Source organism: Adiantum capillus-veneris, chromosome 14 (genome assembly GCF_014529385.1).
Source record: "Adiantum capillus-veneris isolate H3 chromosome 14, ASM1452938v2, whole genome shotgun sequence".
Classification (NCBI taxonomy): domain Eukaryota; kingdom Viridiplantae; phylum Streptophyta; class Polypodiopsida; order Polypodiales; family Pteridaceae; genus Adiantum; species Adiantum capillus-veneris.
The window spans coordinates 9,554,248-9,567,713 of record NC_140944.1 but is presented as its reverse complement, the minus strand read 5'-3'; the positions used below and the strand labels follow the sequence as shown (position 1 = coordinate 9,567,713).

Below are 13,466 nucleotides of genomic sequence, written 5' to 3'. Positions count from 1 at the left end.
CATTTTTATACTTTGTCTAAGTTCATATTGAACTTGGACACATTTTTTAAAGGTCACTTATAATAAAAGTGGGAAAACCCAAAACTCACTTATTGAATTTTCCCCAAAAAACGTGAGCTCTCTCTCTCTCCCTCTTCTTCTGCTAGAGCTTCCTCTCCTGTTGCTCTTCGCCTCCCCTCTCTGCACACACTGCACTTCCTCGCGTGCTCTTTCACTTGCACACATCGCCACGCGCTCATCATCATGCACTCTTAAGTTGGAAACACTACCTGTTGGGTGTAGACTTTGTTGTCCAGACGGACCATCAAACCTTGCGATACTTCTTGACACAGGCAAAGTTATCTCAGAAGCATATACGATGGGCAAATATCTTGTCCATGTTCCATTTTCAGATTGTGCATGTGGAAGGCAAGAAGAACGTTGTGGCTGATGCCTTGTCAAGGAAGCCACAAATTTCAGCTGTGTCAATTCCTTATCATCATGAACTTGATGATATGAGGGAACAGTATGCAAATGATGAAGATTTTGCAAGGGTCTTCGAGCAGCTAATGGATGGACAACGTCATGAACACAATCTTCTCAAAGATGGGTTCATGATGATGCATGGCAGATTGTGTCACAAAGCCATTGCGACGCAAAGTTATGGAAGAGAGTCATGTCCCACCGTATACAGGGCATCGTGGTATCGATGCTACAGTTAAAGCAGTTGAGACATTCTTCTACTAGCCTACATTGAGAAGAGATGTGGATGCCTTTGTGCGAGAATGGCTAATATGCCAGAAGGTCAAGTTTGACAGACAAAAGGCACCGGGGTTATTGCAACCACTGCCTATTCCAGATAAACCATGGGAAAGTATTGCTATGGATTTTATCTTTGATCTTCCAAGAACGCAGACAGGAAATGATGGTATTTGGACCATCATATGCAGATTCAGCAAGCATGCTCATTTTATTCTTATCAGGAAGAAGATAAAGCCAGATCAGATGGCACGCTTGTTTATGAGAAATATTTTCAAGTATCATGGCATGCCACAATCAATTGTTAGCGATCGTGATCCACGCATGACAAGTTTGTTTTGGAGAGGCTTGTTTGAGAATATGGGCACCACGCTCAAATTCTCTTCGTCATTTCATCCTCAAACAGATGGGCAGTCAAAAGAGGCAAATTCTACTCTCCTAGATCTGCTGAAGTGCTATGTGTCAGAGCATAAAGGAAAGTGGGAGCAGCATTTGCCATTGGTGGAGTATGCATACAATAATACAGTGCATTCATCAACTGGCAAGGCACCTTTTGAGATAGTTGAAGGTGGCAAGAAAGTTCCTCCGATATTGCATACAAAGGACAAGATATTTGAACCAGATAAGTATGTTCAGGACATGGATGAAATGTACAAGAAGGTCAAAATGGCCTTAGAAAAGACTCAGGCAAAGCAAAAGAAAGCAGTTGATAGTCACCGTCGTGAAGTGGTATTTTCACTTGGTGATTGGGTGCTTCTACGCTTTGAAAAGGCAAGGTTAAAGAAGATGAAGGGCAAGGAAAGACTGTTTCCAAAGCTCAGCATGCGTTACTATGGGCCTTTTCAAGTATGCGACATAATCAATGATGTTGCATATAGGCTGAAATTGCCTGAGAGTTGGAAGATTCACAATGCGTTTCATGTGAGTCTTCTCAGACCCTATGTGGGTGATGTGCCAGAGGATATGCAAACTGAAGATCAGCCGAAAGTCCAGGAACTTGACGAGATCTTGGTCCCGGAACAGATTTTGGCACATAAAGAAAGAAAAGTGAAGGCAAGGTTGCTAGGCGTTACTTGGTGAAGTTCAGAAACTATCCACCAATGGATGCTAAGTGGATGGAAGAAGGTGAACTTGTAGAGTCACCAACTGTGTTATCACTACCTTGAAACCTTCGATTTGCAACCTACCTTGACCCTTTGAGTTTCAAAGCTACATGGATTGTCAGTGTGACAATGGCTTCTGAAAGAAATGATGTACATGGTATTTAAAGTGAGCTCAAATCAAGTACATGTTACATCAATGTTAGAGCTGTACAGATTATCAGTTTGGCAATTGCTCTTATGGAAAGTCCAAAAGTTTGGTTAGTGCTATAGAAGTGAGTATTTCTTGTCAGTTTGTCAAGGATACAGTAATTGCTTCTATTAAAGGGTACATGTGTAACTGCATTCTTAAACTGTCGGTTTCGGTATGCTCGAAAGTGTTACTGGATCCAACGTGTACTAAAAGACAGTGGCAAAATGCGTAGCTTACCATTTTGTCATTGGAAAGTTAATGACTCGAAGCAATGGCACAGTGCGAAGCTACCACTATGTCATCGGGACAGGGTTCATACATGTGTCGACAAGGTGTTGAATACACCAAGGTTGACAATGAGCATGTATGTGTCGACAGGTGTTGAATACATCAGTGTTGACTGTGAGCATGTACGACATAGATGCAAACGAGGACGTTTGAGATTTCAAGAGGGGGGTATGTCACCAACATGTGACAACTATCTATCCTTTTTGTTGATTTCTTTCTTATTATTTATTCATTTTCACTTTTTGGAAACACCCCTCTGGAAATCTAACTGCCCTGCATTGCATAGCTAGTGTGGAACTGTTTAGAGGGAGTCCAGGCCCGAGGGCAAGAGAGCACTAAGGTTGGACAAGGACTATGGTTAGCCAAAGTGGGATCATTGACTAGCCAAAGTGGAATCCTTTGCTACAGAGGCTACATTTCAATTCTGGGTGTGGCTACAGTGTACAAAGGGGGTCAGATGACCTAGAAAGATACAATGGCAGCATCTCCTAAAATTTAGGGAAATGCTATTTTGGGACCTGAAAATGTGTTCGCATCATTATCTCCGGAATGACAAGGGAAACATTGTATTACTCTGCCGCGAAGTCAACTGACGCGTCGGTTGAGATATTTTTAAGCGGCGAACCCGAAATGGGCAAATGCTTGTAAATGCGCCAAGTGTCGATTTTTTTCATGAACTTTCCTCTTGCAGAAAAATGGACGCTGATTTTTAAGCTGGGAGAGGCCTTCATTTGCAATTTGTCACAGGTTGAGAGCTATGGAGTGCTTCCTTTCCCTCTTATGTACAGTGCGGTGCCAGGAGTGATGCCCTGCACACTACGCACTACCCTCTCTCTCCCCTATGGCAGTATGTTATGCCCCTCTAGTGGGCTTTTCAATTGACCAATGTACAGTTGTGTGGGTTCATGCGCGATTGCCGAGGCAAGAGCCTCTTGCACAGGTACTGGATTAGCTAGCGGCTAATCCCCCGCAGGTACAAGTGATTCGGAGAGGTTTCACGCGCGAAATCTCGTCTGATTCAAAGGGCAAGTAGCCCTACAGGTGCGGGAGCTCGAGGACTTGCTACGGATGCGACCAGCACGCAAAACGGAGCCCGAAAAAGTGAATTACAGCCTGCTGTGTATTTTTGCAGGTTTAGGGTTTTGGCCCTAAACGGACCCTAATACCCCCAAGAAGTTCGGGGACGCAAGGGGACCGCTATACAGGTGATCTGGCGCATTTTCGGGGCAGAAAACAGAAAATTCAGCGTGCTGCAGATTCTCGCCAGGTTTTGTAAAGTGTCCGAATGCGTCGGGAAAGTCATCCAATGCGTGGGGATACTGACTGTGAAGGGTCCTAGTACAGTTATGCTGCCGAAATCGGGCCAGAACATTTGAAATTCAGCCAAGACTGTGCGGGGCAGCTTGTAGGGAACCACAGCTTTTATTCCCTCTGTTAAAGAATAAAGAAATACCGAAAGGGGTGCCTAATTTAGGGGCCAGTTTGGTGTCGGTCTTCTCATACAGGTGCAATCTAGCAACATGTATCCCTTTCCCCTTTGTTGTGTCTTGAAAGTACAGGTAAAGTGGGCGACAAATTAAATGGGTGAAAGCAAATAAGGTTTAAGTCTAAGGTCTATCACCCTTTTTGGATTAGACAGGCCGGTTTCACCATCCATTTCAAACAAATTCCAAACAGGATCACCAAACAAGTTCTCAAACAGAACTCAAACTTAAAAAGCATTCTTGCCATCAATCGAGCAAAGTCAATTGACTTTCCATCCTGAAACCTGCACCAAAAATTAGGGTTAGACTGCACCATGGTCCATAAGCTCTTATACAGACAGTGTTCCTCTGGCAGTGATGGTAGTCCCAAGACATAGCAATCACACCGGACTTCCAACATTATGAGCTCGACAAAACACACCTACTAAGAGATGTCAAAGTTATAATCTGCTAGAGTTTCCATGGCAAGCATTTCAAAAATATTATCCCACTCTGCCAAAAGTTGCACTCTAAAGGAAGATGTCAGAAACCATATAACTTGCCAAGTCCTTGGAGTGTGCGGCTTGGTAGCTATAGACTTCCACCACTGCATGGCACTGCATCTGAGCAAAATTTTATTGACAGCTTGCCAAGTCCTTGGAGTGTGCCGCTTGGTAGCTATAGACTTTCACCACTGCATGGCACTACATCTGAGAAAAACAGCAGCTCGAAAGTTCAAACAAATCTTGGATCCTTCTCTTGCAAGTGATCGTTTTGGCTTATGCCCTGTAAGACATGAGCGGTGAAGACAAGAGCGCGCCCAATGCGCGATGAAGTAAGGGTGAGAGTGGCTAATAAGTCCGGGGTCAAGACACAAAGATTCTTTCAAATAAAATTTCCAATAAACTTTGGAAGTGCCATCTGCTCTGTCTGCTCTTTGGTAGGACCGATATGCTTTGAGAAAAGCACACGCCTGAAGCTCTAACACCACTGTCACAAGACGGGCACAACGTGCCAATAGAAAAGGACAGACTAAACAGACTTTTAGCACTTCAATAACAACCGAACTGAAAAAGAGAGAGCGCACGCGACACGGAGTGGCGAAGTTCCACCCCAAAGAGTATTGGCCCAAACCTTGGCGCCCTTTTCTGTATTTCTTTATATTACTTGAACTCATTGCAATGCTCGTAATCCACTCTGCCTTCTCATCGAAGCGTGCAGAGACTGAGCCCTCTGCACTTATTTAAAGGCCCTTGGCCTTTTACATGAAAAGCTTGAAAACGTAAATAAACCTCTGTGTGTATGTGTGTGTGTTGGTCCTCCTTTATTTTAACATCTTTAGGTCACTTGGGCCCCATAGCACGGGGTGTCACCAACGTGTGACTACTATCTATCCTTTTTGTTGATTTCTTTCTTATTATTTATTTACTCACTTTTTGGAAATCTAACTGCCCTGCATTGCATAGCTAGTGTGGAACTGTTCAGAGGGAGTCCAGGCCTGAGGGCAAGAGAGCACTAAGGTTGGACAAGGACTATGGTTAGCCAAAGGGGGGTCATTGACTAGCCAAAGTGGAATCCTTTGCTACAGGAGCTACATTTCAGTTTTTGATGTGGCTGCAGTGTACAAAGAGGGTCGGATGACCTAGAAAGATACAATGGCAGCATCTCCTAAAAATTAGGGAACTGCTATTTTGGGACCTGAAAATGTATTCGCGTCATTACCTCCGGAATGACAAGGGGAACATTTTATTACTCTGCCGCGAAGTCAACTGGGCAACCGGTCAGGATATTTTCAAGCGGCGAACCCAAAATGGGAAAATGCTTGTAAATGCGCCAAGTGGCACATTTCTGTGCACTTGCCTCCTCAAGAAAGAAGTGGCGCTGAATTTGAAGGGAGGAGGGCTCATTTGCACCTTCTGTCACAGGTTAAGAGCTATGGAGTGCTTCCTTTCCCTCTTATGTACAGTGCGGTGCCAGGAGTGATGCCCTGCACGCTACACACTGCCCTCTCTCCCCTATGGCAGTATGTTATGCCCCTCTAGTGGGCTTTTCAATTGACCAATGTACAGTTGTGTGGGTTCATGCGCGATTGCCAAGGCAAGAGCCTCTTGCACAAGTACTGGATTAGCTAGCGGCTAATCCCCCGCAGGTACAGGTGAATTCGGAGAGGTTTCACGCCAGAAATCTCGTCCGATTCAAAGGGCAAGTAGCCCTACAGGTGCAGGAGCTTGAGGACTTGCTACGGATGCGACCGGCACGCGAAACGGAGCCCGAAACAGTAAATTACAGCCTGCTGTGTATTTTTGCAGGTTTAGGGTTTTGGCCCTAAACGGACCCTAATACCCCCCGGAGGTTCGGGGACGCGAGGGGACCGCTGTACAGGTGACCTGGCGCATTTTTGGGGCTGAAAACAGAGAATTCAGCGTGCTGCAGATTCTCGCCAGGTTTTGCAAAGTGCCCGTATGCGTCGGGAAAGTCATTCAATGCGTGGGAATACTGACTGTGAAGGATCCTAGTATAGTTATGCTGCCGAAATCGGGCTAGAACAGTTGAAATTCAGCCAAGCTTGTGCGGGGCAGCTTGTAGGGAACCACAGCGTTTATTTAAACAATAAAGAAATACCGAAAGGGGCGCCTAAGTTAGGGGCCAATTTGGTGTCGGTCTTCTCATACAGGTGCAATCTAGCAGCCTGTATCCCTCTCCCCTTTGTTGTGTCTTGAAAGTACAGGTAAAGTGGGCGACAAATTAAATGGGTGAAAGCAAATAAGGTTTAAGTCTAAGGTCTATCGCCCTTTTCTAAAAGTACAGGCCGGTTTCACGGGGTCCCATAAGTTGGCGGGAACTTCTCTTCAAAAATAGGCCACTCCGCAAGACTTTGCAAGCTGGTAGAACTTCTGCTTCTTCTGCTTCTTCACTTAGGGTTTAGGCTTGTCACATGCGCACTTCACTTGCGCCACGTGGACATGCTTCTATCGTAGTCTAGCATGAGTCTTAGATTAGGACTGAGCCTGGCACTTTGTGGGCCTCTAGCACGATGTGCATGTCCAAACCGGTCATAGTTGCATACCCTCTCTTGCACAGTACAGTCATTTCAGAATGAGCATTTTCCAGAGCATAGAACCCTTTTTTCCAAAGTACACAATTTTCACTTATTTATTGATAAGTGACTTTTGTTGGAAAAGTAGGTAGGGCAAATTGCTAAAGAGCTATAAAAGAAACCCATCGGCCACTTAGTAGAAGAAGAAGAGCCAGGGCACAGAAGGAGGCAAGCATAGCAACAGATAGGCGGCACCTCAACAGGAACCCTACCGTTTCTCAAGAAGAAGACCAACGTTTTCAAATTTTAGCCCTTAGGCCGCCAGAACCCGCACTCCCGTTGCAGATCCTTGCCGCATCAACCCAGTGCCAACGTAACCGCGAAACGTTTCAGACCCAAAACATTTCACCCCGAAACGTGGCGTTTCACACCAAAACGTTTCACCCTAGGCTAAGGCCTCACTGAAATGTCTGACCGAAACGCCAATTTTGTGTATATTTAGTGTTATCTAAAGACAAAATAGGTGTTCACTGTGCAGTGAGTAGAGACACATGCTATGTTAACCTTGAAATAGCATATACATAATAAATGAATAACTACTTAATGCCCAAATTCTTGAAAGGGATTTTTTTCTAAAAAGGCGTTTCACTCCAAGCATTTCACCCTGCATGTAAAACGTTTCGACCATTTCACCCGTTTCGCGTTTCACGCCCACTGAAACTGTTTCGCGGTTTCGTTGTGACCCACCTACACTCAGATCAGCCTAGCGTTTTCAGTTTCAGCCCAAGATCAGTCCTACCGTTTTTGGATTCAGCCTCAAGCATAGCTGATCAGCCAGCGTTTGCAGATCAGCCTCAGCGTTTGCAGATCAGCCCCTTAGCCTCACATATCACACCCTTCCGCTAGTAGATCCTCACCGTACCGTCAGAACAGCCAACGTTTCTGATTTCAGCCAGCATTTTCAGATTTCAGCACCTAGCATTTTGCTGGTCACCGTCGCCGTGGTCGTCGCCGACATAGTCCCAGTTCCGCGCAGCAAATGAGATTTCAGTTTTCAACCAACAGCATCGCTAGCGTTTTGCATTCTCAGCCCTATCTCATCGTTGTCGACATCATCGTCACCGCCATCGTCATCGTCAACGTAGTCCTAGACTTGACGATGACACCATCGTCGTCCTCGTCGCAGTCACCATCATCGTCGCCGACATCATAGTCTTCGACATAGACCAACAGTACCCATCATCGACATCATCGTCTTCGACATAGACCAGCAGTACCCATCATCATCATCGTCTTCGACATAGACCTCCAGTATCCATCTTCGACATAGACCATCAGCACCTCGTCATCGACATAGAGCCTCAGTACCCCTTTAGTACCTCAATACCCAGTACCAACATCAGTAGCATCAGTATCCATTAGCATCAGCACCTCAGCATTTAGTCATTATATCAGCATTGTGCAAGAATAAAGAAAGTACTTGCTCTGGCAACAGAGCAAGGGGGCCCTTGAGGGTTGGGACCCGACATCCCTGTGTCCTCTCTTTCTCTCTCTCGTCTCTTTCTTTCTTTCAGTTCAGTTCACTTCTTTCAAGTGAAGCAAAGAGCCCCTTGTGTTTGTGTGGAGTACTAGATCCGAGCAAAATCCTTACTCTCTTTTGTTGCACCTGACAAGGCCCCTTAGCCAGGATCTGAAGGTTGGCTCCGTTCTTCGGTGACTTGACATGTCAGTAGTTTGTGACAGCACCTCACACTAGTATCAAAGCTTTGGACGTACTTCGCCTTCGCGAACTCAAGGGAAGAATCAAGAACCCTCTGCAAGAATAAAGAAAGTACTTCCTCTAGCAACAGAGCAAGGGAGTCCTTGAGGGTTGGGACCCGACATCTCTCTCTCTCTCTCTCTCTCTCTCTCTCTCTCTCTCTCTCTCTCTCTCTCTCATTCACTTCTTTCAAGTGAAGTAAAGTGCCCCTTGTGTTTGTGCGGAGTACTAGCTCCAAGCAAAATCCTTACTCTCTTTCGCTGCACCTGACAAGGACCCTCAGCCAGGATCTGAAGGTTGGCTCCGTTCTTCAATGACTTACACGTCAGTAGTTTGTGACAGCACCTGACACTGGTATCAAAGCTTTGGACGTACTTCGCCTTCGTGAACTCAAGGGAAGAACCAAGAACCCAAGGAACCTCTCACAAAAAAAAAATCTCAAAGAAGTTTCATGTCCATGCCCCAGACTCATCAACTCCTCCCACCCTTAGTCCATTACGCATCGGACGCGCTTCCATCTTCTCACTATGTCTTGAACAAAGATCAGCATCGGATACACAAAGATCCAAATCTTGAGTATCAAAATTTGCTCGCATCGTATACCGATATGAAAGGAATTTGAAAGAGGATCCCTAACCCTCTAAGTTCGCATTCAACATGTAGCATGCATCCACTTTCATCGACATGGGACCATTGGAAATATCTCCCAGCACCCTTACCTTCCATCTTCACCCGACTATTCGGGTGGTAGCACTTTGCTCGCAAGGCAGAGTCAGCATCAAGTCTGATATTACATGACAGTAGTAAGGCTACCTAGTAGCTCAATTGGTAGGTGTTTACATCACAACGATATCTACATCCGCAATATATGTAAGTTTGGAAGAGTTTCCATCGGTCTATGCATCCACAAGTATCGAAAGCATTCAACATCAAAAGTACAGAAAGCACTAAAGCATATAGGCATGTGAACAGTCACTTAAGTCATTTATTAATAAGTGACTTTGACGTGACAATTATAAAAAGTAGGTAGGGCAAATGGCTAAAAACCTATAAAAGAGTCATATGGCCTTCAGTTTTATGGATATCACAACCATACCTGCAAGGGCATCCAACGCCCCACAGCACCTCAGCACCCAGCGTTTCCATTGCAAGCACCCCAACATCATCAACATTTTGCATCAGTTCAGCCCAATGTTTTTGCACCATTTCAGCCCAGCATTTTGCATCAGTTCAGCCCAATGTTTTTTCACCATTTCAGCCCCTGCGTTTTGCATCAGATCAGCCCAATGTTTTTCCATCAGTTTAGCCCAACGTTTTTGCGCCATATCAACCTGAGCATTTTTTTGCATCATATCATCATTGGCACAAAGTATTCAACATTCAAGTAATCTAAAGTACTTGCCTGGCGAAAGAGCAAGGGGGCCCTTGAGGGTGGTTGGACCCAACATGCGGCATCATCTCTCTCTCTCTCTCTCTCTCTCTCTCTCTCTCTCTCTCTCTCTCTCTCTCTCTCTCTCTCTCTCACACACACATTGTGTTCGGTTTAGCTTCTCTCTCAAGCGAAGTAAAGAAATCATGTGTTTGTGCGAAGTACTAGATCTAAGTTGAAATCCTTAAACCCTTCCGCTGCACATGACACCCCTCTTGCAAGAAGAGTAATCGTCCACGAATATATCTGCCAAACTCAATCCGAGGGTCATCCAGTTTTCCCATTCCATATCAGAGCTCTTGATTTTCTCGAGTAGCAAGGTTAGCCATCACACCCAGACCACCCTAATCTCTAAAGGGGTGTCTCGATGCAGTAAAGTCGCATACCCAAGCAATCTCACCCAATTTAAAAATATTAAGTGGTTGATTTGATTACACATGCCAGTACAGGACATAAAAACATAAAGTCGCCGATGAATACTCCTCCCAAACGAAGGTCCCAAGTCACGATTGTCTCTCCACGCTACACCCTCTCGAAGATCTCGCTAAAATCCGGGTATGTAGCATATTGCTCCTACATGTCATCAAAATCCTAATGATACATGGTTGTACCATTGGAGATTTGTGGCTTGCAAGACAAGGCGTCTGCAATCACATTCTTCTTTCTTCAAGTTCTCTGTCTGAAAGTGAAATTGAGACAGAATGTTCACCCATCTCAACTGCTTTTATGACAATTTGGCTAGCACAAATATTTGCCAATCTCATTTTTACCCACAACTTTGCATACCAGACAACATGCCTCTAATGTGACTGCTAACCTGTGAATGGCACTGAGTGTATCCACTTTCTCACTCAAATGGTTGTCCCATCAGAATCCATGGTAAAGAGAGAACTCACCTTTAATGAGCTAAACCAGAAGCAATCCGGGAAGACACAAATGACCCAATGGAAATTTCTACCAGTTAGCACTTACCAAAGTCTAGAACATGAATGATCCTCGATAAAGGTCCTGCTGATGAGATCTCTCACAGTGTTTCACAAGACATGTCCACTGCGGAAACTTGTCGAGGTTTAGAGTGTGTGTAACTAAAGGCTAAGAGCGGGCTTCAACAATGCTGGAACCTTGATAAGGTATGAGGTTATGTGTGAATAAAGGGAAAGAGAGCAAGCTGTAGCGAGACATGGTAGTCATCCACAAGACAATATGATAATTAGTTCCAACATATATAATATTAACAAAATACTACAATATCCCCACTAGCGTCATCAGTACCCAAGAGTTCCAGAGATGCACATAATTGTTGATTAGCTCACAGATCTAACCTTATCATCTCCTTTAATGATGTATATATGTATGTATGTAAATATCAACACGTATGCTTTAAGAGTTGAATCTCAATCTCTTGCATGTTCTCCCTCTGGCCAAAATTTTCCAAGGGCTATGAAATAGCATACACAGATATAAATTGTCTACAAAACTGAGAAGCATGACATCTAGCTAGCCATGGTTTCAAACTACCCCCTCCTTGCTTGCTGCTGCCGTTTTCAAAGGCCTTAAGCACCTTGCACTCAACACAACATTCATTAGGGGCAATGATTCATATGGAAAAGAAAATGAATTTCTACCTTTCTGCAGGGCATCATCAGATGGATCTATACAGTCAAGTGAACATGGAAGGACATCGAGATGAAAGCGGGACGCAGGCGCGCGAACCTCTTCAAGAACCTCCTTGACAGTGACAAAGCGAGTGCTTTGCGAAGACGATGAGGAGCAGGCAAGGGCAAGAAGGCGTGCAGACGAGTCGAATGATATAAGTGCATTGGCGTCGATGACAGCAACGGCAATGTGGTTGCTGCTATCCTCGCAGGACCTCAAAGAGTCGAGCTGCAAGCGGGGTAGAGGTGCTGCCACTGGCCCTGCTGGGGTGGTAGCATCTCCGCGCGCTGCCGCAATCCAGGCCATAGCTCCCCTCTCAATGTAATAATCCCTCAATAGAGCCGACAGCGTCAGCAGAACTGCTCCTTCCACCCCGTGAGCTGTTCGGAGACGATGCTTCTACCTCAGCTCTCTCTGTGTGGTTAAACCACACGGAAGTCCATCTCAACCCTTCAGTCGCCTCTTTCTAAAGTTCTCAGGCAAAACCGACAAATTTACCCCGCGGCTCCGCCTCCCCCGCCCGCCCGGCCCCCCCCCCAGCTTCAACCCAACGAAAACTGTCCCAAAAATAGGAGAGGGTTTTTTTTGGCCTGCCCCAAAGGGGGGAGGCCTTAGTGATGGTTTCCTTTTTTGCTAATGAAAAAGAGAAGATTATTATTTTTAAACTATAACATTTTATTATAATTTTGATTGTTGGTTAATAGAGGTAGTGGACATTTATTAAACCAGAGGATATCGGAATAATCATGAACTCTGATAACGAAGGTTGGATTTCATAGAATAACGATGATAGGACAGAGGGTATGAATGAGCCGCGCACGCGGTGTGGTTCTCTTGACTCACTTCCAACCAAGGCCATGTTTATCCGATTATGCACGTGGAAGATGATGGCCGATAGGCTAGTTGCTCATCACGACGTTCGTCACTATAGACAGGGCAGCACTACAACCAGAAGATGTGAATGGGACTAGGCAGGTGCTGGAGCATTGCAGTCAAATATGCCAGTTCCATTCGATGCCCTGCTGGCCCACTTGCAACGGTGCCCACTTGCATAGCGACATACATATGGCTCAAGATCATCTTGTCTACGGCTGAAGCTAGGCATTCAATGGTAAATTGCCCTTCGTTCAAGGGGATGGCGCCGACCTCATATTGTGTAGAGGTTCTGTGCTTCTTGAACAGGACACAGAAACGGTGAGCAGCCAATTTTGCCTCTTTCCTCGGGATCGTGACTGGAGTGTACAAGAGCCCTTTTGAAGGGCTCGAAGGAATCTCTCTCTCTCTCTCTCTCTCTCTCTCTATCTCCATTCTCTAAAGCGGTCTCCCTCTATCACCAAATTCCTTTATCCTCCATGCCCCTACCTCTTCAAGGCCGACATGAGAAGCTTTGCTCACTACTACGACCTGTAGTTAGACATCGTATATGCTTCGTCAGGGGAAGTTAGCAAGGCTGGCGTGGCGGAGGAGTGTGCATCTTATCTTGTGTTTGTATTAATGTATGCAGTTTTTATTCACTTGTGCATCTGGGATTCGGTCGTTCTCTCTCTCTCTCTCTCTCTCTCTCTCTCTCTCTCTCTCTCTCTCTCTCTCTCTCTCTCTCTCTCTCTCTCTCTCTCTCTCTCTCTCTCTCTGGAGTAATGTTTGCATAAGGTGTGTGAAATTACCATGGTTGGCCCCTTTGCCGTTGGTCCACGTCATTGTGGTTGTCTGCAAAGCATATTGATGTAGTGACTCAAGCCAACATTGATCGCCTCATTAATCATTGCCACTGGCCGATAACTACTACCCAAGCTACTTGCCTCA

The 13,466-nt window shown here is 45.3% G+C and overlaps 1 protein-coding gene across 1 annotated transcript in view; it reads right to left on the bottom strand.

The window, feature by feature from the left end:
* Positions 1-12,164, bottom strand: part of LOC147441876 (RNA-binding NOB1-like protein) — a 56,223-nt gene extending 44,059 nt beyond the window's left edge. The window contains exon 1 of the mRNA XM_086528272.1: positions 11,633-12,164. Coding sequence (XP_086384398.1) covers positions 11,633-11,969 — 337 coding nt within the window. The 5' untranslated portion in view covers positions 11,970-12,164. The remainder of the gene's footprint in view (positions 1-11,632) is intronic.
* Between the last annotated feature and the right edge of the window lie 1,302 nt (positions 12,165-13,466).